The sequence below is a fragment of the Desmodus rotundus genome, chromosome 1, assembly GCF_022682495.2.
Source record: "Desmodus rotundus isolate HL8 chromosome 1, HLdesRot8A.1, whole genome shotgun sequence".
Classification (NCBI taxonomy): Eukaryota; Metazoa; Chordata; class Mammalia; order Chiroptera; family Phyllostomidae; genus Desmodus; species Desmodus rotundus.
The window spans coordinates 89,150,533-89,176,291 of record NC_071387.1 but is presented as its reverse complement, the minus strand read 5'-3'; the positions used below and the strand labels follow the sequence as shown (position 1 = coordinate 89,176,291).

The following is a 25,759-nucleotide window of genomic DNA, read 5'->3' as shown; positions in this document are numbered from 1 at the left end:
TGTATTCTTCATTTCTATTTTTTATTGTTTTGATGTCCTTTTTAATGTTTACTCTCTCTTTAAGTTCTCATTGAAAACATCCACTCTTTTCTTAATGTCTTTGAACATCCTTATAACCATTGTTTTAAATTCTGCATCTGGTATTTTGGTTGCTTCCATTTGACTCTTTTTTCTTCTGGGGATTTCTTTTGCATGTTCATTTGGGGATTTTTTTTTTGTCTTCTCATTTTGTCTCTCTGTATTATGTAGATGTTATGACTCCTGAACTTTTTATGATGACTATGATTAGATGTCTTGTTGGGCTCAATGGCACAATCTTTCGGATCACCTGAGCTCTGTGTTCCATGAATGTTTCTTGTTGGCTATGTGCACCTCCTGTTTTGGTTGAGACTTAAATGCTTTTGACACATTAGTGGGTGGAGTTAACCGTTCAGGCTGGGGGACTGTAAGAGTAAAGTTCTGTCAACATATGAGACACTGTGCAAGGGCTGTCCCCTAAGGCATACTTGTTCCCAGCAGGAACTGATGCATGACAAAGTCCCCCTGTGGGTATGCTGTTTGTGTGGCTAGTTCAGTTGAGCTCTGCTGTGGTCTGAGGCACACCACTGGTTGTGGTGGCTCTGTGTCCACTTGAATGGAGTTGAGGTACAGGTCAGTGTCAGATGTTGTATTTAACTGGCCTTAGGATATCTGCCTGGATCTTCCACAGTTTACTGTTTGTGTCTGCATCTAGTGGAGTTGGATATGCATGGGAGGTGCCCCTCAGTGAAAAGTGTCATCTTTTTCAAGCTTAGAGTTGGGAGTAGATATGTAAAAGGACCAAAGCTCCCTGAGCATCACCTCTGTCACCTATTCTACTTCCCCCTGACATTTCCTAGTCTTACTCCAGAACCTTCTAAACAAAGACTTTAGGATGAGCCCAGGGTAGCCACAATCCCAAACCTCTTCCACAAGTTGTGATATCAGTAGGGTGAGCCAACTAAGGTTGGGTGGCCAAGGCTACTGGTCTCATACTTGTTGATCACACAGTTAGGAACTTGATGAGATGACAGTAGCCCCTGGTTCAAAGCCATACCACTTAGTCTCTGCCAGAGTCTCCAACTCTAGGTCCCCCTAGGAGCTCACTGCAGGTCTAGGTTTGGTGCAGCTAGCTGTCCCCTCTGCAGGAGCAAGCTCAGGTACCTCAGGCTCAGGAGGATAGATCAAAACAATCTCCAACTGGGGATGATGCCAACCCAGCTCCCAGGAAGGGGCTAAGCACTCTTTCCCAGTTCCAGACAATAGCCTCTGAAGTTTTCACACTTTCAGTGTCCCTACTCTCAGCTGATCTCCCTTCCCCCACATAGAACAGTGGGACAGGTGATTCGGGACTTGGTATGGTTGATCCAAACAGTCTGCCATTGGAGGTGGTGCCCACAAGCCTGTACAAGGGAGGCAGGTACTTCTTCCCCTTCTTGGGGTACCACGGACTGAACTCACAGGGGAGATTGGATTTGACTCCCATGTAGCCACCTAGCTCAGCTCTCCCCTGCCTGATTCTTGGTCAGAGCTTCCCTAGAGACAGTTTGAAAAACCCAGATATGCATGTCTCTGTGGTTTTCTTGCACCACTTAACTTAGGAAGATTGGGACAGAAGTCCTAGCTCTGTGTGGCACTCTGATCTCTCTGTGCAGCTGAAATAGGCGGGATGGGGCTCAGCTCTGTGTGGCTCCCCTGCACTGCTGAACTCAGCAATACAAGGTAAGTTAAGTGATTCAGTGGGTGAGGGAGCAACACTGGCTGTGTTTTTGAGGTGAGGGAGACTGGTTTTCTTTTCCAAGCTACACAGTTTAGTCACTGTCTGGGTGTCTGGGAAGACATCCAGCTAGCAAAGCAGAGCATTGAAAAATGCAGAAAAAAGAGGGCTCCTTAAAGTCACTGGGGGTGTAGCCAGCAGACCCCTCTGCAAACACAAGTATGGCAGTATGGCCTTGCCAGCAGTCAGAGTCCAGACTGTGCACTTCCCAGGATAGTGCTATAACAGTATGAGTGCTCATCCTTGGCGGGTTGTGGATTGAGTCTCCCAGGTGAACTGAATCCCCACTGATTTTCACTGCCAGATGCTACATGGGCTCTTCCTTCCATCTCTGTTCCCCTGAGTTGGGGATCCCTACGGGAGGTTTAGACTCCATGCTCCTAGGGGAAGGGAGTTTTGAAGTGGTATCTCTCTGGCTTCTCAGCTGCTGCTGCACCTGAGTGTAAGGAGTACCATTTTCCACAACTCCTCTCTTTTTACTGATCTCTCTGTGATTTCTTCTGTAAATCCTTGTTTATTATAGTTCAATTCAGCTAGTCTTCAGTTTTCTTGTTTTTTGGGGTTCTTTTGTTTGTTTTTAGAATAGTCCAAGCTTTATTTGTCCTGCTTTTTAGGGCATAAAACATTGATAAGTACATACACACACACATACACATTTTGGAGTTTTCTGTCATTATTTTTTCAAACAGTGGTTCTATCCCTTACTTTTTCTTCTCCTTCTGGTATTCCTAAGGTCAAATGTTGTTGCATTTCATGTTGTCTTGCAGTTCCCTTAAGTTATCCTCATATATTTTTTTAGTCTTTTTACATGCAGCTACTCTATCTGGTTATTTCTTTCTACTTTGTCTTCTAGCTCACTAATTTGGTCCTCTGCTTCATCCAATATACTTGTAATTCCTTCCCGTGTGTTTATTTCAGAAAGTGTATTCTTCTCATTCTTGTTTATACCTTGTTTCCTTTTTCATACTATTATAGTTCTCACTCAGTTCTTTGTAGCTGTGAGTTCCTTGATCATCTTTATATTCTTTTGAATTCTATATCTGATAGTTTGCTTGCCTCCATTTCATTTAGCTCTTTTACTGGGGAGTCTTCCATTCCTTTCAATTCCAGATTCTTCCTTTGCCTTCTCATTTTAGGTGATTCTTTGTTTGTTTGTAAGATTCCCAACGCTCTGCTTTGCTAGCTGTCTTTGTAGGGTGAACTTCTATGGTGCGAGTTTGGTGGGACTCGGTGGTGTGGTCTCTTTGATTTCCTCATCTGGATGCTCTAGAGTTACCCTTTTTTTCCATTTGAGTGGGCTCTCTTGTTGTACTTGGGTTTTACTGGTTGGTGGCTCCTTTGTTGGTGGATTCTCTCCTCCAGCAGGTTTACTGGTATGCAGAAGTTCCCACCTTGTCTTGTATGTGATCTGGGGCAGGGAAAAGGTGGAGAGGATTATGACAGCAGGAGAGTATTCTATGGGATTTAAAGTACCAACAAGTAGAGAACAGATAGGAGATCCTTTGGAGAAGTACAGCAATAACCATGGTATTTCACCCAACAAATCAACTTTTTTAAAATGTGAAAAAGACATGAGACTCGTTAGAGGGATAAAAGAATGTGAGCTGACTCCAGAAAGTAGAGCACTTATGCTAGGTTAGATGGTAATATATAGTGAAAGTAAGAGATAGAAACTTGGGGTAGTGTGCAAGAGAATGAAGTTAACCACAATAGTAATAAAGCTCGGAGAGATAGTGGACCAAGACCAGGGAAGGGTGCTGTGTGGGATTCGGAACAACAGTAAGACAAGAAATGTATGATCTGAATAAAAAGAATAAAAAGTAAAAGACCAAGAGTAGTGTTATAGGAATATGGGTGAAGTGAAAGAAGAGAAATTGATATGCTACATGAAAAGGAGAACAAAGAAAACCAAACAATGAAATCAAACAAAGAAAACTACACAGAAGGGAGAAATAGAAATAAATAAAATAATAAAAAATAACAAAAAAATAGAAGAGAGAAGATGGCGGCAAGATACGTGGGAGCGGAGTTAAGTTCCCCCTGCACCTGGGTGAAACACCTACCCACTCTACTGAGAAACAAAGCAAACAGCCAAAAGCAGCCCAGCGTTTATGAAGATAGGTGACCAAAAAGTACAGAGGACACTGAGAAAACAGAAGGTAAGGTGATTGCTTCAAGACAAAAAGGTCCCTGGGACCAACTCGGGGACCAGGGCGGCTTCAGCCCCAGGCCCGCCCATGCCAGGCCTGCCACAGGACTCCTGGGAGAGGGCCCCTTAACGGCTCCCTCCGCTGCCAAACAAGGCCTGAGCAACACTGTGAGAGACCTGGTTGCCTGAAGTCGCAGGGAGGGGAATAAGTAGGAAGTGGAAAATCCAGGGAGACCCAGATGCTGGCCGAGGCAAGTTGAAAGTTGGGCCGTGTGCGATCCTGACCCGGACAGCTCCCGGCCTAGCTGGAGAGGTGGGCCGTGTGAAAGGACAGGCCCTTCCTTATACGGAGGGAGCCACAGGATCAAGCAGGAGGATTTTTCCCAAAAAGAAAAAGACCCTCTGGGACACTTTGGGGAATTCCACTGCAGCAACAGCTCTAGTCTCCTCTCCACCCCACCACCCGTCGGGGGACAGTGTGTACCTCATCTCGGAGGGAGCTGAGACTACAGGCACCACCCGGGGCAGGGTGCCCAGCAACTGGGAGTACTCCCATCAACTGGGGAGTGCTCGCACCTCATCTTGGAGGGAGCTGAGTCTACAGGCATCACCTGGGGCAGGGTGCCCATCCACTGGGGAGTGTGCTCATCTCATTTCAGAGGGAGCTGAGACTGCAGGCATCACCTGGGGCAGGGTGCTCAGCCACTGGGAGTGTGCCCAGCTATTTGGGAGTGCTCGCACCTCACCTTGGAGGGGGTTGAGGCACCACCCGGGGCAGGGTACCCAGCAACCGGGAGTGTGCCCATCCACCGGGGAGTGTGCGTACCTCATCTCGGAGGGAGCTGAGACTACAGGCATCACCCGGGAAAGGGTGCCCAGCGACCGGGAGTGTCTGCACCTCATTTTGGAGGGAACTAAGACTACAGGAACCAGGTAGAGTGCGAATCAAGGAAGGTTCTGCAAGCACACCCATAGCTTGGAGAAGGCCTACCAGAAAAAAAGAGTGGGTAGAAGCTGGGAACACCAGGATTCCTCCTGGAAGAGGAAACCCACCAACAAAGGAATCACCAACAGATAACAACAGAAGATGGTGAAGGAGGGAGTGGAAGTCACACTAACTCAACCCAGAACCTATCTGGAGATACAACTAAATAGGGAGAACAAACAACTGAACAAAAGCAAGAGAAAAGCCTCAAAACCTTGTACACACAGAAGAACCAGCTCCAACACAACCTGCCCACACCTGCACAACAGAAGACAAGAGGTAGGGGACAGACTGACCCTCAGATAACCAGCTGGTGAGAAAGACCCACAAAAGAAAGACCAAACAAGAACCAAAAACCAAAGACATAAACAGAACGAACAGAAACCACAGCCCAACATCAGTAAGATCGGGAGATCAAGGAGACGGTACACGAAATCTCACAGGTATTCTGTCACAGAAGTTTACACCAAAAACCCAGGGGGTTAGAACAGAGCAACTTAAGAAGCAGAGGCTAACAGGAAGAATCTCACAAACAATGGGAAGACAAAGAAACAATCCCAAAATGAAAGGAAAGGGGGAAGTCTCAGAAACAATGCTAAATGAAAAAGAGGCAAGTCAACTATAAGATACTGCATTCAAGGAATTGGTTATGAGGAAGCTTAATGAGCTCACACAGAATTACCAAAAACTACAGGGAAACTACAATGAACGTACTGCAAACTATATCAACATGAAAAAGGAAATACAAACTATCAACAAAGGCAAAGAGGAAATGAAGAACACAATTCCTGGACTGAAGAACACAGTAGAAGGAATGAAAAGCAGGCTTGATGAAGCAGAGGACCAGATCAGTGAACTGGAGGACAAGGTAGAAAAAAACACCCAGAAAGAGCAAGAAGAGGAAAAGAGGCTCAGAAAGAATGAAGAGGCAATAAGGGAAATGCAGGACAACATGAAACGCAATAATATCCGTATAATAAGGATACCAGAAGAAGAGGAAGAGCAAGGGATAGAAAACCTGTTTGTAAAAGTAATGACGGACAATTTCCCTAATGTGATGAGAGAAAAAGTCACACAAATCCAGGAATCACAGAGAGTCCCAATCAAGAGGAACCCAAAGAGGCCCACTGCAAGACACATCATAAATAAAATGGCAAAATTCCAAGACAAAGAAAGAATCTTAAAGGCAGCAAGGTAAAAAAAGGAAGTAACATACAAGGGAGCCCCAATAAGGTTAGCAACTGACTTCTCAATGGAAATGCTCCAAGCCACAAAGAATGGCAAAAATATATTCCAAGTAATGGGAACCAGAGGACTGCAACCAAGACTACTTTACCCAGCAAGGCTCTCAATCAAGATAGAAGGCCAAATAAGGAGTTTCCCAGACAAAAGAAGTCTAAAAGAATATACCTCCACCAAACCAGCTCTGCAAGAGATGCTAAAGGGGCTGCTGTAAGGAAAGGAAGGAAAAGAAAAAGAGAGAGGAACACAGGTATGAAAAAATGGCAATGAATAACAACCTATCGATAATAACCTTAAATGTAAATGGATTAAATGCTCCAATCAAAAGACACAGAATAGCTGAATGGATAAGAAAGCATGACACACACATATTCTGCCTACAAGAGACCTACACAGACTGACAGTGAAGGGCTGGACACAATTATTCCAAGCAAAAGGACAGGAAAAAAAAAGCAGGAGTAGCAATACTCATATCAGACAAAATAGACTTCAAAAAAACAACCATAAATAGAGACCCAGATGGTCACTTCATAATACTCAAAGGAAAAATCCACCAAGAAGACATAAACATTGTAAATATATATGCACCCAACATAGGAGCACCCAAATACATAAAGAAAATCTTGGAGGGCTTCAAGAAAGATATTGACAGCAACACAATTATAGTAGGGGATTTTAGTACCCACTGTCAAAGATGGACAGATGTTCTAAACAAATTTATCAACAAAGATATTGTGGCACTGAACAAGGCCTTGGATGAAATGGACTTAACTAATATATAGAGAGCCTTACATCCCAAAGAAGAAATATACACATTCTTTTCAAATGTACATGGAACATATTCAAAGATAGACCACATTGTAGGACACAAAGCAAGCCTCAAAAAATTCAAGAAAATTGAAGTCATACCAAGATTTTTCTGTGACCACAAGGGACTGAAATTAGAAACAAATCTCAAGGAAAAAACCCCAAAACACTCAAATACATGGAGATTGAATACCATGCTATTAAACAATGAATGGATGAAAAATGAGATCAGAGAAGAAATCAAAAACTTTCTGGAAACAAATGAAAATGAACTCACAACATTCCAAAACCTATGGGACACAGCAAAGGCAGTCGAGAGAGGGAAGTTTATAGCGATACAGGCCTACCTAAAAAGAACAGAAACAGCTCAAATAAACAACCTAACCATACACCTACAAGAACTCGAGGAACAACAACAAAGACAACCTAGAGCAAGTAGAAGTAAGGAAATAACCAAGATCAGAGCAGAATTAAATGACATAGAGACTAAAAGCACAATTGTAAGGATCAATGAATCCAGGACCTGATTCTTTGAAAAGATAAACAAAATCAACAAGCCTTTAAGTAGGCTCATCAAGAAGAAAAGAGAGAGGACCCAAATAAACACAATCAGAAATGAAAGAGGAGAGACTACAACGGATACCACCGAGATACAAAGGATTGTAAGAAATTACTATGAAGAAATGTATGCCAGAAAATTTGAAAACCTAGATGAAATGGACACATTTCTAGAAAAATATAACCTTCCAAAATTCAATAAGGAAGAAGCACAAAGCCTGAACAGACCAAAATGCCTGATGAAATTGAAACAGTAATCAAAAAGCTTCTGACACACAAAAGCCCTGGATCAGATGGTTTCACAGGAGAATTCTACAGAGAATTTAAGGGGGAGCTAACCCCCATCCCCGACAGATTATTTCAGAAAATTCAAGAAGATGGAAAACTCCTGAACTCGTTCTATGAAGCCAACATCATCCTAATCCCAAAACCAGATAAAGACATAACAAAGAAAGAAAACTTCAGGACAATATCACTGATGAACATAGATGCTAAAATTCTCAACAAAATATTGGCAAACCGCATCCAGCAATATGTTAAAAGGATCATACACCATGATCAAGTGGGATTCATCCCAGGGATGCAAGGATGGTACAATATTCGCAAATCAATAAACATAATACACCACATAAACAACAGCAAAGACAAAAAGCACATGATCATATCAATAGATGCAGAAAAAGCATTTGATAAGGTACAGCACCCATTTCTGATAAAAGCACTCAGCAAAGTGGGAATAGAGGGAGCATTCCTCAACATCATAAAGGCCATATAGGAGAGACCTACAGCCAACATCATACTCAATGGAGAAAAACTTAGAGCTTTCCCACTAAGATCAGGAACAAGACAAGGATGCCCTCTGTCACCAGTCCTATTCAACATAGTACTGGAAGTCCTAGCCACAGCAATTAGACAAGAAAAAGAAATAAAAGGCATCCAAATTGGAAAAGAGGGAATGAAAGTGTCATTGTTTGCATATGGCATGACAGTGTACATGAAAAACCCTATAGACTCCACCAAAAAATTACTCGACCAAATAAATGAATTTGGCAAAACAGCTGGATACAAAGTCAATACTCAGAAATCAAAGGCATTCCTGTATACCAACAACGAATCTGCAGAAACAGAAATCAGGAAAAAAATCCCATTTGATATAGCAACAAGAAAAATAAAGTACCTAGGAATCAACCTAACCAAGGAGGTGAAAGACCTGTACTCAGAAAACTACACAACACTGAAGAAAGAAATTAAGGAAGACACAAACAAATGGAAGCATGTACCATGCTCATGGATTGGAAGAATTAACATCATCAAAATGGGCTTACTACCCCAAGTGACTTATAGATTCAATGCAATCCCTATTAGAGTACTCATGACATATTTCACAGATATAGAACAAACCTCTCAGAAATTTATATGGAACCATAAACAACCCCGAATAGCTGCAGCAATTTTGAGAAAGAAGAATAAAGCAGGAGGGATCACAATACCTGATATCAAACTGTATTACAAGGCCACTGTAATCAAAACAGCCTGGTACTGGCATAAAAACAGGCACATAGACCAATGGAACAGAACAGACAGCTCAGAAATAAACCCAAGTCTTTACAGTCAATTAATATTTGACAAAGGAGGCACAATGGTGTTGGGAGATCTGGACAGCTAAATGCAAAAAAATGAAACTCGACCACCAACTTATGCCATACAGAAAAATAAATTCAAGATGGGTAAACGACTTAAATATAAGTCGTAACACCATAAAAGTCCTAGAGGAAAACATTGGCAGGAAGATCTCAGACATTCCACACAGCAACATCCTCACAGACACATCCCCTAAAGCAAGAGACATAAAGGAAAAAACAAACAAATGGGACGTCATCAAAATTAAAAGCTTCTGCAGGGCTAAAGGAAACAGCATTAAAATAAAAAGAGAACCAACAGTATGGGAAAACATATTTGCCAATGATACCTCAGACAAGGGCCTGATCTCCAAAATATATAAAGAACTCACATGACTGCACTCCAGGAAGACAAACAACCCAATTAAAAACTGGGCAAAGGACTTGAACAGACATTTCTCCCAGGAAGACATACAGAGGGCCCAGAGACATATGAAAAGATGCTCAGCATCACTAGCCATCAGAGACATGCAAATTAAAACCACAATGAGGTACCATCTCACACCAATCAGAGTGGCCAACATAAAGAAATCCACAAACAAATGTTGGAGAGGATGCGGAGAAAAGGGAACCCTAGTGTAGTGTTGGTGGGAATGCACACTGGTGAGGCCACTGTGGAAAACAGTATGGAATTTCCTCAGAAAACTAAAAATGGAACTGCCCTTTGACCCAGCAATTCCGCTGCTGGGATTATACCCTAAGAATCCTGAAACACCCATCGAAAAGAACCTATGCATCCCAATGTTCATAGCAGCACAATTTACAATAGCCAAGTACTGGAAGCAACCTAAGTGCCCATCAGCAAATGAGTGGATCAAAAAACTATTGTACATTTACACAATGGAATTCTACACATCAGAGAGAAAGAAGGAGTTTATACCCTTTGCAATGGCATGGATGGAACTTGAGAGTATTATGCTAAGTGAAATAAGCCAGGTGGTGAGGGACAAATACCATATGATCTCACCTTTAGCTGGAACATAATCAACAAAAGAAAAAAGCAAACAAAACATAACTAGAGACATTGAAATTAAGAACATTGTAACAATAGCCAGAGGGGAGTAGGGAGGGGACAGTGGGGAGAGGGTCCTATAGGAGCTACTATAAAGGACCAAGGACAAAATCAAGGGGGAGGGTAGAGGTGGGGGAGGGAGGTGGGACTGGCTGGGGTGGCATGGAGGGAAGGGGAGAAAATGCAGACAATTGTAACTGAAGAAAAATAAATAAATACATAAATAAACAAACAAACAAATAATTACCATAAAGGACATTTGGACAAAACCAAGGGGGAGGATGTAAGTAGGGGAGGGAGGTGGGTTAGGCTGGGGTTGGGGAGAGGGATGGGGAGAAAATGCAGACAAGTGTAACTGAACAATAATAAATTAAAAAAATAAACTTTTGCAAGGATAAAAAAAAATTACAAAATAAACATAAAAGTAAAAAGTAAAATGCATGTTCTGTAGGATGGTGAAGTGAATTTTGTCTCAGGTCTTGGCATTAGCCTAGATTTCTCTCTAGCTCTCTCTTTGACTCTTTTACAGGTCCCGGACTTACTGTCTTACTCTTGGGAGAAAAAAGGAGAGAAAAAACGCATCCTGATAATTAAACCCACCAAAGTGGTTCTGCTGGTCTTCCTGGATTCTGCAGGCAGAAGGGGTCCGGGCTCCATTTTTTTTCCCTTTCCTGTAGTTCTGCGTTGGGCGCTAGGTTTGGGCTGCAATATTCACAGGTGTCCAGCCTACAGACCAAGCCCTCAGAGCTCTGCACAGCCCCCACTGCCCATATGCGCCATGCTGGCGCTTTTAATCCATCTCCCTGTGCCACCCTTTGATTAGTCCGTGAGGCGCACCACTTAGGAGCAACTTGCACCCTTTCTCCCTCTTTGCTGATCTTGGTGATGCGCACAGGCAGAGTCCCTTCAGGGCAGTTTAGTGCCCCTATTAAATTAAGCCTCTCTGAGGAGTGATACCCTTCTGAGCCCCTGCTTCCCCACTTTGATCAGTTCATGAGATGCCCTGATTTGGAGCAAATTGCACCCCTCTCCTCCCTCTTTGCTGGTCCTACTGCATACGTGAGAGTTCCTTGCCCAGGGGATGAAAGCCCCACCCTTTTTTTTTTAGCTAATTGCCCTCGGTTGCAGCTGTCCATTCTTAACAATCGCCTGGCTTTTCACATAGCGCAACTCTCTGACCAGTCCCGAGACTATCTGGGTCAGGGTCTATTGCAGCCCAACTCTTCTCCCATCTCTAGCTGTCACCTGGCTCCCTAATTCCTCTGGTACTGTCCCAACCTGCAACCACAGTCCCAGTGGGAGAACACCGCCTCTGTGTGTCTCCCACTGTGTCTTTATTCCCCTCAGTGTTCAATCATCCAGGTCTCTCCTGGTGTGGGACTGACTTCCCTGCTCTGGGAAAGGAGGGAGATGCAAAGTTACAATCGGTGATTCCACTCTCCTCCAAAGCTTCTGCAGCAGCCACCATCCCTGGCACCAAGCCAGGGGACTGCATCGGCGATGGTCCAGGCACAGGTCCCAGGGACCTTACCATCTATATGCAATTTCCTTACCATCTGTTTTTCAACATACTCTGCAGTTTTTGGCTTCCAAACTTCACATAAGCTGGGATTCTGTTGGCTGTTCACTCTGTTCTTCGGAGGATTGGCTAGGTGTCCCAGTGGGGTGCATGAGCAAATGAGTTCAGCTCCCTGTTACCTCGCCGCCATCTTCCAGACTCTTCAGTTGTTTATTTAGGTTGACTGCTCTGGATTTTGCTGTAAATCTGGTTTGTAGCCATGAATAGGTGGGTGTAGCTTTCAACACTCTGCAACCATCTTGAAATCTCCTTTGACATTAATTTTGTATTAAAAAAGGCTATTTTATATCAAATAGTAGGGTCAGCCCTGCTCCAGTCTCTTGGAATTATACTAATTTAACACACAACATGGGATTCACTGTCCTAATGGTCCTGAGTATTACTTAACTTTTCTTCCTTCCTGGTGAATATAATGTTTGTAAAGTATAAAACTTCATAAAATATCCTTCCATAGCTTCTCATGGCTCTCAATTTAGATTCTAAAAGTTTAGAAGTTTATATACTAAACTTCATAGCATGGATTCCCTCAAACCTCTTTTGACTGACCTTTTGGGTATGCATACAGATTCATCTTTTGCCACTAAATTCCTTAACTGATCTAGTTATATAGCTAATTTCTACTTTTAGGTCTTCTAGTCTTTGCTACACTCATAATATTCTTCTCTCCTTCCTTTCATAGCCCTTTATACCTTCTATTTTCCTCAGATTTGATGTCACTTCCCTATTTCTCATCACCAAAACACACTGGGTGTCATTGTATTGAGTAACATTCTACATATTGATATAATATCTACCTTCTTACTTATGGTGTAAATTTCAAGATTTGTGTCTGTTTTTCAATTAGAGTATAAAATAGGGTATAACAACCTTATAAGCACCACAGTATTATAAATTCCTATGAATGAATTTGCATATAAAATATTTCACTGAATAAATGAAAAAAATTTACTATATCACTTGCTTGGAAACAATTGAAAATATAATAACACAAACACTGAAATAACATACTCAACACCAAAAGTTGTTGATTGATTTACAGTCTTAGAAGGAATGTGACTTCTGCTCAGGACAGAGCTGAATACATACCTGTGAGAATAGACAAGGTTGTGGTTTTTCCTGCCCCATTTTCTCCTAGAAGAATAGTGATCTGTCCCTTATACAAGTTCAAAGATATGTCATTTACTGCTACTTTGTCACCAAATTCCTAAGAAATAAAACAATTAAAATGATATCTGCATTACTACTTATGAAAGACAATCATATCCTCTTGATATGATTATTTCATATCAAGAAGAATGAACATTATATCAGACTCATATTGTAAAAAAATAATGTTTTGAACAAGAAACAATATTTGCAGGTGCACTGAGTTTGTATGCTAGTCAAAATAAGTGTGAAGGCACAGTGCTTTGTATATCCTACCTATATTTGGTAATGAAAATGAAGATCTGTCTATATTCTACATATGAAGAGTTGTCATATATTATTTATGAGCTTACTCAATTGAAGCAAGAGCTGGGAAGCTCACAGAAGCTGCCACCAATAATCAGAAGAGTTGTATGACATTTTTTTCAGCCAGAAGTTTGATGATTCACAAAAACATGCCCATAAATTCTTAAGATTCTAAGCAGGAGTTGGCAAACTCATATATGGCCCATCATCTGTTTTTGTACAGCCAATGAGCTAACAAGGTTTTTTACATTTTTAAAGACATAAATAATTAATGAAAAAGAATATGATCTCACCTATATGTGGAACCTAATCAACAAAACAAACAAACAAAATGTAACCAGTGACATTGAAATTAAGAGCAGACTGACAGTAACCACAGGGGAGGTGGGAGGGGATAATGGAGGTGGGAAAGGAGAAAGGGTTTTCAGGAACATATATGAAGGAAACATGGACAAAACCAAAGAAGAGAGGATCAAGGGTGAGAAGTGGGGATGGCTGGGGTGGGGGTGGGAGTAGTGGGGGGAAATGGAGACAACTGTACTTGAACAACAAAAAATAAAATAGAATAAAATAAAAAAAGAATATACACCACACATTGTTTATATGAACTTTTAAAGTAGCTATCCAGTGCTTTACAGAAAAATGTTTGAAAACCCCACTAAAGTGTATTTTGGAAACTCCTAATACTTTGGTCTGAAATTGGAAATCCTGTGGTTCCTAAGAACTCTCCTCAGTGAATCTAAAATCTGGCTGGCCCGATGGTAGTGGATTATAAGAACTCAACTAAAGTTAGTGTCACTAAAATCTGCCTGTAGGTGCCTGTCATTGGCAAATCCTAACTACAAAGCAAACAGAGAATGAAATTTCGGGGAATGCAGTTCATAGGTTCTCTCTTGTGATGTAGGAGAAACCTTAGAAAAAGGTGTTAGTATTGCCAAATTAACAACAGACCATCCAGGAAGAGTGTGTCTACAAACTCTGGACTTCCCAATAGTAACACTATTGACATTTTAGATTACAGTATTCTTTATTTTGGGAGGGCTATCCTGTAATTTGTAGGATATTTAGGATCTTCCTTGTAAATGCCAGTAGCACTCTTTCCCTTGATTATGACAACCTTCCAGGGGAAATAATCATCCTCCTGGAAATCAACTGCCCTGGGAAATCTAATTTTCTCTTATGAATTCAATTACCTTATAGATAGCAATAATACTATATTCTGTTTCAATCATAATCTCTCTCCAAAGTTGTAGCTCTACATCTCCAAATAGAGCTCTACCAGGAATATACAATTAAATATTTATACTATCTTAAATTTAGTATGTTTAAAACTCTGATCATTATCAAGACCCAAATATATAGTACTCAATTGTACTCCTTAGGTCAGTGAATGGTCCCCAAATTCACATAGATGCACAAACCAGAAACCTGAATATAATCTAACACTTCACTGCTATTAACTACTATATGCAATAAATCACCAACTCCAACTAATTAATTTAGACCATAAGTGATCATTCTTCATTCAAAAACTATTTACTGAATGCCCATTGTGTACCAGGCATTGTGCTATGTATTAGAGTTACATCTAGAAATAAGTGATACATAGTCCATGCTTTAATGAAGCTTTGGTAAAGGGAGATAGGGAAAAAGAGTAAAGGTACATAAAAATAATTATGAATTATGGTGAAAACAATCAAACAAAGGGCCTGAAAAATGCAAAGGGTGATGGCATTACATGTGAAACAAATGTTTATTTATAACAGACATCAGGCAACAAAGATTAATGATTCCTGAGAACTGAAAAACAAATTAACGTAGGCCCCATATTGCCCTGGCTTACCTAAATAGTTTCAAAGCTGTGACACAGTGCTGAGTAACTCAGGCAGATTCCATTAGTCTACCTGAGTTGAAGATAGAAATCTGAGCATCTGGTAAGGTGCAGAAAGAGAATACTAAAGAGGAGACAGAGACAGATGCATGCAGAAACAAACTTGGAGATCTAAAGTTTGGAGATCTGAATACTCCGGATCCCCACCAGAGTATTCAGGTAAGAAATAATCAACATATACCTGTTAGGAAACTACCAGAGGCTGGAAAGAGCCATTTAAGATTAGAAAGAACAGTCCTTGGCACTCACCTAGGGCCAAGAAGGCTGCCTATTTCCACCAACCAGACTAGGACAATTTAAGATTCACAGGGCAGTGAGGAGATTACGAAGAAAGGTACTGCCTCATTAGTGAGGAAAAATTAAATGTGGACTAAGCAAAAAAGGCATGAAGGAATCAAACCATTTTGAAGTAACTCAATTCTTCCAAAAACAAATTTCAGGAGTATTTCATGGAATACAGAAATATGCAAGACCCTACAATGTAAAGAAGCAGGAAAATATGACCCATGACAAAAATCAATCAACTGAAATCTACCTAGAACTGAAACACATATAAAAATGGGCAAGTACATTAAACTGGTTATTATAAGTGTGTGCCATCTATTGAAAAAGTTTTTATAAGAAACAATATTTAAACAATAGAGAGATGTCAGAAAAATGAAAGGTCCCCCTGGTCTCTCCCCATGAAATTACAATTATTTAAACAGCTATAATTCCACAAAAGAATCCTTGCTCCATATATGAACACATCAAGGGACCTGTGCATTTAAACATCTGAAGGTGACAGAGTGGGAGCAAACCAAAAAGGAAGAAAGAGTAAAGAGCTGAGACTGCCACTGACACAGCTAGGGCTCATTGTGGGTCTCTGGAAAGGGAAGGGATCAGGTTGCTGCTGACATTCCCCTCAGCTAGGAGCAGAGAGAAACAGTGAACATTCCTGTGCGAGTGGTCAGCTGAACCCAGAGACCTGGACACGAACAAAGCACAGAAGTACAGTCATGGTTGTCTGGCAATTGCCATCACTAGGCAGAAGAAGAAAGCCACAGAGTCAGGCTGCCTCTCTTCACACTCCCAGAGATAGCAGCAGGCCCCAAAAGGAACTGTAGCAGTGAGTGTGGGCTTGAGGAGCACATTATCTGTAAATCTGAAAACTGGAATAACAGAAATATTTTCCCCAAGTGACAGACATGCTCTGTGGCTAATCCCAGGAACACGTGGAGATACAGAGAGTAGGCTGCTGAGGTCTGCTAGTCACCAATATGGGGAGGAAAAAGCCACAAAGGCACCAACTAGCTTTTAAGCTCACCCTACCCCCACCCAAAGCAGCTACACCGTCAGTAGCATCTGGCTGCAAAAGACAGTGTTGGGATTTCACAGATCTGAAACCCCATTGCCTACCACATTTCCATGAAGGATGGTGCTTGGAGACAAGGTGACCCGATGACAGAGGAGATGCCCACCTTTGTAGGACATCTTCCACTACTCTGCAGAGATCAGAAAAGTGAGAGCAGCACATGAGAATTAAAAAACGTACTTCAGTGCCACCTACTGGAAACAAATAGACTTCTTATCACTCTACGAGAGAAGTACCACTCACGCATAGATGCCTAGACAGAGAAGAAATCCATCAAATACCATGAATAACAAAGGTAACAAGGCAGCTCAAAATGAAACTTTAGGAGAGAGGGGAGAAGATGGCAGCAATGTAGGTGGGAGCTGAGCCCACTTGCTTATGCATCGAACTGGGACATTTAGCTGATCTTCCAAAGGACAAAGTGAACAGTCAAAAGAATTTCAGCTGGTAGGAAGTTTAGAAGCCAAAGTGTGCACAGGACACTTCAAAATGGGCAGTAGGGAGGTTTTATAGGCCCATGGGAAGGTCCCTAGGCCTGGTGCTGGGGACCACAGGTGCTGCAGGTACATTGAAGGAGAGCTGGGTCAGTGACAGCAGCCTAGCGGCTCCCTCCCCTTGAAGGACCAGGAAACCCCAGACCTGAGCCAGGAGAAACCTGGATGCATAAAGTAGCTAAGGAAAAAAAAGGCACCAAGCAACACACAGATGGCAGCGCACCCAGGCTGGGGTGGGGGTCACCGGCCAGGACATCGCCAGAGGATTTGGGGGATCCTGGTGACAACTGCAGCTGGGAGAGGTGGTGGGCTGTGACTGGCCATGACCCAGGTAGTCTCTGGACATGAGAGAGGGGTGGACTGTGTGGAAAGCTGGGTGATGGCTCAAGAGTGGCAATGGCACCCAGAAGACTTTTCAAAAGGGGAACTGAGGTGCACTGTGTAGGGAGTTCACCCATGAAGCGGCCAGGCCAACAAAGAGGGAGGAGGATGGGTGCAATTTGTTCTACTCAGTGCACCACATGAACTGATCAAAGGGGTGCAAAGCAAGATGGCTTACTGACGCTGGCTAGGTACAAATGTGCAGAGTGGGGAGTACAGACTGCACAGTGCTCTGAGGGCCTGGGCTAGAAACTGAGAGCCTGTGATTACTGTGGCCCAGACTGAGCTCCCATCATAGCAGAACCACAGGAAGGGAAAAACAGGGAGCCCAGAGCCCCCCTTCCAGCAGGAACCAGAAAGATCTGCAAAACAAGCTGGACAGGTTTTTTTTTTTTTTCAAGAGTAAGACTGTAAGACTGGGAGCTTAGAGAAAACCAGAGACAGATCCAGAAAGAAGTCAGAAGGTGAACAGCAACACCTCAGACAAATTTCACTTTGCTCTTCATCAGAACTTGCATGTTTTTCTTATTTCACTTTTGTCTTTCCATGTATTCAGTTTTTTGTTTGTTTTGTATTTTTATTTTCCCTTTCATACTGCATTTTAATTTTTCTTCTTTCACTTCATTTGTATTCCAAATAACACAGTACTCTTGGTCCTTTACTTTTTATTCTTTTCAATCAGATTATGTATTTCTTATCATACTATTGTTATTCCAAATCCCACATTGCACCCTTCCCTAGTCTTAATCCACTTTCCTGGTCTTAATCCACTTTGCCATCTCCCTGAGTTTTATTATTGTTGTAAACTTTATTTTCTCTCATACTATAGCAAGTTTCTATCCTTTACTCTATTTCTCCTTCATCTAACCTTGCTTAAGCACTTTCTTTCTTAAGTCAGCTCACATTATTTATCACCTCTACAAGAGTCTTGTTCCTTTTCCACCTTTTATAAACAGTGGCTAGTTGGGTAAAGTATCACAGTTATTGCTGTTCTTTTCCAAAGAGACTCCCATTTGTTTACTATTGTTTGTACCTTAAATCCTATAGACCACTCTCCCCCTGTCTTACTCCATTTTGCCATCCCAATGCCTTTGATCAGTTGAGGGAGGAGTTTTATTTCATTGCTTTCTCTCTCCCTTTTTTGTTCCCCTCTCTCAACCTGAGCTTTACTCCTTACTCTTATTAGTTTGTTTTCCCCATCCTCTCAAAATCATTTTTCTTTACTGTAGACATCTCATATTCACTTTTCTACAATATTCTTATTCCCGTTCCACCTTTATTAAACTCCATTCAGCTGTTGCTATTGACCCCAATGTGGGTTTTCTGCAGTTTTGCCCCCGTTGGTCCAATGCCTTTTCAATTTTACTTCAAACCTCATAGTATACTCTTCCCTTTCTTACCCCATTTTTCCCATTGCCCTTTTGTGTTTTACTTATGTTTTAAATTTTGTTCTCCCCCTTTCTTCACCTCAGCTCTATCCCAACCCTTACCAATTATCCTCCCTCTTACTATGCAATACATTTCATCCTCTTTCAGTCATCTCATATTCCCTTTATCATATCTTATAAAATCCACAATCTCTCTTTACCTTTATTAATCTTAGTTCAATTGCAGTTGAGATTGCTGATGTGGCAGGGGGATTATTTTTGCTGGTGTAGGTTTGGTTGTCTGATAATACTGCTTTGTTAACCAAAACCTGTACAATAGCGTACAGGACAAGGTGGGAGTTGCAAATACCAGTAAGTCCTCTGGAAGAGAAGCCACCAGAAAAGAAGTCATCAATAGGTAAATCCCAAGAACAACAAGATAGCTCACACAAATGGAAGAAAGGGCAATCCTAGAGCATCCAGACAAGGAGATCACAGAGACCACACCACTCAGTCCCACAGAACCCTTACCATAGAAATTCACCCCATGAAGACAGCTGGCAAAGCAGAGCACCTGGCTTCACAGAAACAAACAGAAAGAGTCACCCAAAATGGGAAGACAAAGAAAGAAAACCCAATCAAAAGGAATGGAAGATTCCCAAGTAAAACAGCTACATGAAATGGAGGCATCAAACTGTCAGACATTCAATTCAAAATAATGGTTCTATGAATACTCAAGGGACTCAGTGACAACTACAAGGAACTGAGTGGGAACTACAGCAGCATGAAAAAAAATAGAAACTATAAACAAGAACTAGGAAGAAATGAAGAATACAATTTCTGAAATAAAAAATACACTAGAAGGAGTTACAAGCAGGCTGGATGAAGCACAGGACTGAATTAATGAGCTGGAAGACAAGACAGAAAGAAATACCCACATACAGCAGCTGCACAAAAAAACAAAACAAAACAAAAAATGAAGATAGCATATAGGAACTGCAGGACAACATGAAACACAACATTTAAATCATAGGAATACCAGGAAGAGAAAAAAAAGAGCAAGGGATAGAAACCCTGTTTGGAAAAATAATGACAGAAAGATTCCCTAACCTGGAGAGGGGAAAAGCCGTGCAAGTTCAGGAAGCACAGTAGGTCCCAATCAAGATGAACGCAAAGAGGCCTACTCCAAGACACATCAAAATTGAAGTGCCAAATTTTAAAGCAAAGAGAGAATCCTAGAAGCAGTAAGGGAGAAACAGGAGGTAACATACAAGGGACCACTGATAAGGCTAGAAGCTGACTTCTCAACAGAAACACTACAAGTCAGAAGGGAATGGCAAGAAATATTCCAAGTAATGAAAGCAAAGGCCTGCAACCAAGACTACTCTACCCAGCAAGGATCTCAATTAAAATGGAAGGCACAACAAGGAGTTTCCCAGATAAAAGAAGGCTAAAAGAATACACTGCCACCAAACCAGCATTACAACACAAGCTAAAGGAACTGCTTTAGGAAGATGAAGGAAAAGAGAGGGAAAAGAAGACAGATACAAAGGTGGAAACTGAATAAGTACCTGTCAATAATAACCTTAAATGTAAATGGATTAAATGCTCCAATCAAAAGATATAGGGTAGTTGAATGGATCAAAAAACATGACCCGCTCATATACTGCCTACAAGAGACCCATCTCAGAAAAAAAGACCTTCACAGACTGAAAGTGAAGGTCTGCCCCAAAATATTCCAAGCAAATGTACAGGAAAAAAACCCTGGTGTTGCAATACTTGTATCAGACAAAACAGACTTCAAAACAAAGGCCATCAAAAGAGACCTAGAAGGACACTTCATAATTCTCAAGGGAAGAATCCAACAAGAAGACATAAACATTGTTAACATATATGCACCCAACATAGGAGCACCCAAATACATAAGGAAAATCTTGGAGAAATTCAAGAAAGATATAGACAGCAACACAGTCATACTAAGGGATTTTAACACCACACTGTCAACAATGGATAGATCTTCCAACAAGGATACTGCAGCACTGAAAAACACCTCAAATGAAATGGACATAAAAGAATAAATATATAGAACCTTTCACCCCAAAGAAACAAAATACACATTCTTTTCAAATGCACATGGAACAATGTCAAAGATAGACTGCATTATAGGGCACAAAACAAGCCTCAAAGAATTCAAGAAAATTGAAATCATATCAAACATTCTCTCAGACCACAAGGGCCTAAAACTAGAAACCAACCTAAAGGGAATAACTCAAAAACATTGACATTCATGGATAGTATGTTATTAAACAATAAGTGGGTTAAAATTGAGATCAAAAAAGAAATAAAGTTGCTGGAAACAAATGAAAATGAACTCACACAGTCCAAAGCCTATGGGACATAGTGAAGACAGTCCTGAGAGGGAAGTTCATAGCGATATAGACCTACATAAAAAAGATAGAAACTTTTCAAACAAACAACCTAACCCTACATCTACAAGAACTGGAGGAACAACAATAAACAAATCCCAGAAGGAATGGAATAACCAAGATCATAGCAGAATTAAAAAACACAGAGACTAAAAGAACAATTCAAAGTATAAATAATTCCAGGAGCTGGTTCTTTGAAAAGATAAGCAAAATTGACAAGCCACTAACCATACTAATGAAGAAAAATAGAGAGAGGACCCAAGTAAATAAAATCAGAAACAAAAGAGGAGAAGTAACAGCTGATACCACAGAGATACAAAGGACTGTAAGAAATTATTGTGAACAACTATATGCCAGGAAATTGAAAAACCTGGGTAATAGAGATAAACTACTAGAAATGTAATCTTCCAAAACTGAATTAAGAAGCAGAAAGCCTGCACAGACCAATAACACCTGATGAAAATGAGTAGTAATCAGAAACTCCTGGCACAAAAAAGCCCTGGACCAGATGGTTTCACAGGAGAATCTATTTATTTATTTTTTAAAAATTTTTTATTATTATTCAATTACAGATGTATGCCTTTTCTCCCCATCCCTCCCCCCCACCCCAGCTGAACCCACCTCCCTCCCTCACCTTTACTCTCCCGCTTGATTTTGTCCATGTGTCCTTTATAGTAGTTCCTGTAATCCCCTCTCCTCATTGTCCCCTCTCCACTCCCCCCTGGCTATTGTTAGATTGTACTTAACTTCAATGTCTCTGGTTATATTTTGTTTGCTTTTTTTCTTCTGTTGATTATGTTCCACTTAAAGGTGAGATCATATGGTATTTGTCCCTCACCGTCTGGCTTACTTCACTTAGCATAATGCTCTCCAGTTCCATCCATGCTGTTGCAAAGGGTATAAGCTCCTTCTTTCTCTCTGCTGCGTAGAATTCCATTGTGTAAATATACCATAGTTTTTGGATCCACTCATTTGCTGATGGGCACTTAGGTTGCTTCCAGCACTTGGATATTGTAAATTGTGCTGCTAGGAACATTGGGGTGCATAGGTTCTTTTGGATTGGTGTTTCAGGGTTCTTAGGGTATAATCCCAGCAGCGGAATTGCTGGGTCAAAGGGCAGTTCCATTTTTAGTTTTCTGAGGAAATTCCATACTGTTTTCCACAGTGGCCTCACCAGTCTGCATTCCCACCAACAGTGCACTAGGGTTCCCTTTTCTCCGCATCCTCTCCAACATTTGTTTGTGGATTTCTTTATGTTGGCCACTCTGACTGGTGTGAGATAGTACCTCATTGTGGTTTTAATTTGCATCTCTCTGATGACTAGTGATGCTGAGCATCTTTTCATGTCTCTGGGCCCACTGTATGTCTTCCTTGGAGAAGTGTCTGTTCAAGTCCTTTGCCCATTTTTTAATTGGGTTGTTTGTCTTCCTGGAGTGCAGTCATGTGAGTTCTTTACATATTTTGGAGATCAGGCCCTTGTCTGAGGTATCACTGGCAAATATGTTTTCCCATACTGTTGGTTCTCTTTTTATTTTAGTGCTGTTTTCTTTAGCCGTGCAGAAGCTTTTTATTTTGATGAGGTCCCATTTGTTTATTCTTTCCTTTATGTCCCTTGCTTTAGGGGATGTGTCTGGGTTTCACAGGAGAATTTAACAAAGCATTTAAGGAAGACCTAACCCCACCCTTCTCAGACTATTCCAAAAAATCCAAGAAGAGGGAAGACTCTCAAACTCGTTTTATGAGGCCAGCATCATCCTAATTCGAAAACCAGATAAAGACACAACAAAGACAGAAATCTACTGGCTAATATTGCTGATGGTCATAGATGCTAAAATTTTCAACAAAATATTGGCAAACCACATCCAGAAATACTTAAACAGATCATACACCATGATCAAGTGGGATTCACTCCAGGGATGCAAGGATGGTACAGTATTTACAAATCAATACATGTAATATATCACATAAACAAAAGGACAGAGAAAAATCACATGATCATATCAATGGATGCAGAAAAAGCATTTGATAAGGTATAGCACCCATTTATGATAAAAAAAAACTCAGCAAAGTGGGAATAGAGGAAGCATACATCAACATAATAAAGGCCATATATGAGAGACCTACAGCCAATATCTTACTCAATGGGCAAAATAGTAAAAGCTTTCCCACTAAGATCAAGAACAAGACAAGACTGTATGCTTTCACCACTTCCATTCAACATAGTATTGAAATTCTAGCCACAGTGATCAGACTAGAGAAAGAAATAAAAGGCATTCAAATTGGAAATGAGGAAGTAGAACTGTCAATGTTTGCAGATGACATGATAGTATATGTAGAAAATCCTATAGACTCCACCAAAAAAACTACTTGACCTAGTAAGTCACTGTGACAAAACAGTGGGATACAAAGTCAATATTCAGAAACTGAAGGCATTTTTGTTAACTAACAATGACATATCAGAAACAGAAATTAAGAAAAAAATTTCCATTTAATATAGCTGAATGAAGGTGGGGAGAGGGGGATAAAGTGGGAACAACTGTAATGTCATAAACAATACAAAGGACATTACAAGGAAAGATAATTATAGGCCAATATCCCTGGTGAACATGGATACTGAAATGCTCAACAAAATATTAGCAAATAGAATAAAGCAATGCATCAAAAAAATATACATCAAGTGGAATTTATCTCGGAGATAGAAGGTTGGTACAATATTCGCAAATCAATAAGTGTTATACACCACACACACACACAAAATAAAGTATATACACCACATGATCAAATGAATAGACGCAGAAAAACATTTGATAAGATTCAGCACCCGTCTCTGATAAAAACTCTCAGCAAAATGTGAACAGAAAGATGATATGTCAACATAATAAAGGCCATATATGAAAAAACTACAGCCAACATCATACGCACTGGGTAAGAAAGGGTTATCTGTTTTCATCACTCTTATTCAAATAGAACTGGAGTCCTAGATACAGCAATCAGACAAGAAGAAAGAAAAGGCATGCAAATTGAAAAAGAGGAAGTAAAACTGTCTTACTCACAGATGACATGATATTGTTCATAGAAAACCCTAAACACTCCACCAAAAAGCTACTAGACTTAATAAACGAATTTGGCAAAGTAGCAGTATTAAAAATTAATATTCAGAAATCGATGGCATTTTTACATACCAGTAATGGACTCTCAGAAACTAAGAAAATACCATTTACTATTTCAACAACAAAAACGTGGACCTAGGAATAAATTTAACCAAGGAGGTAATAGGTAATAGATCTATACTCAGAAAAGTATAGGACATTGAAGAAAGAAATTCAGAAAGATAAAAATAAGTGAAAGCATATACCATGTTTGTGGATTAAGAGAATTATTATCATTAAAATGTCCATACTGGGGATCGGCCTGTTTTAACAAGATGAAAATGGAACCAGAGCCTGGCACAGGCAGTGGATGGGGTTCCACCAAGAGCTGAAGATGGCGGTGAATGTTTATTAACATCAGTCACCAGCAATTACCTAAGTTGACATGACATGCTGGCCTGGTTTAATGAGTCACTACAATTGAATCTGACAAAGACTGAACAGTTGTGCTCTGGGGTTGCCTATTGTTAGTTCATGGACATGCTGTTCCCTGGCTCCATTTCCTTGAAGTGAACTTCCATGCTAAGCTAGAACATGAATACATCCAGAACTTCAAAATACTACAATCTAGTTTTTAGAGAGTGGATATTGACAAAATAATTCCCGTGGAAAAATTAGTAAAGGGAAAGTTTCAGAACAATTTTGAATTTGTTCAGTGGTTCAAGAAGTTTTTGATGCAAACTATGATGTAAAGGACTGTGACCCTGTAGCTGTCAGAAAAGGTCAAGAAACTGCAGTGGCTCCCCCCAGTTCTGAACAAACCAAAGAAACCTCTCAGCTCTAGAAGTACAGCTCTACAGAGGCCCACTGTGACATACAGAACTACTGGAACCACTAAGGCTGGCCCAGGTATGGTGTGAAAGAATCCTGGTGATGGCAATGGGGATGGTGAAGCAACTGAACTGATGCAGCAGGTCAATGTATTGAAACTTACTGCCTAAGTTTGGAGAAAGAAAGAGATTTCTACTTTGGAAAGCTAAGGTACACTGAATTGACTTGTCAGGAGAATGAGGGGGAAAACCCTGTGTTGCAGAGGCTGTTGACATTCTCTATGTCACAGATGAAGGCTTTGTGTTACCTTATGAAGGGGCCCCACAGGAGGAACAAGAAGAGTATTAACAGCTTGGACCAGCAGAGCAACATCTGAATTCTTCACTTCAAATCATGTGTGTAACTGTAAAATACTCCCTTTTATTATTCTCAGAGGACTCACTGGTTTCTTTTCATAATTAAAATGTACCTCTTCTTAAAGTGCACTTTGAGGAAGTTTCACTCCTCTTCCAGTAAGTTTGGGTTAGGAGCTTTTACCTTGGGCGGAACAGTACTAACACCTAGGGAACAAAGAGGCTGACCATAGATTTACCATATGGATGTTGATAACACTAAGTGCTGGACAAAGTGTCTTTATGTGATACACTGTGGTGTTTTTATGTGATATG

General features: G+C 40.8%; 1 protein-coding gene and 1 pseudogene across 1 annotated transcript in view; one reads left to right on the top strand and one right to left on the bottom strand.

Moving 5' to 3' along the window:
• Positions 1-25,759, bottom strand: part of LOC112304812 (phospholipid-transporting ATPase ABCA3-like) — a 328,364-nt gene that overhangs the window by 214,951 nt on the left and 87,654 nt on the right. The window contains exon 13 of the mRNA XM_053925911.1: positions 12,893-13,010. Coding sequence (XP_053781886.1) covers positions 12,893-13,010 — 118 coding nt within the window. The remainder of the gene's footprint in view (positions 1-12,892; positions 13,011-25,759) is intronic.
• Positions 24,655-25,439, top strand: LOC112304813 (microtubule-associated protein RP/EB family member 1 pseudogene; annotated as a pseudogene).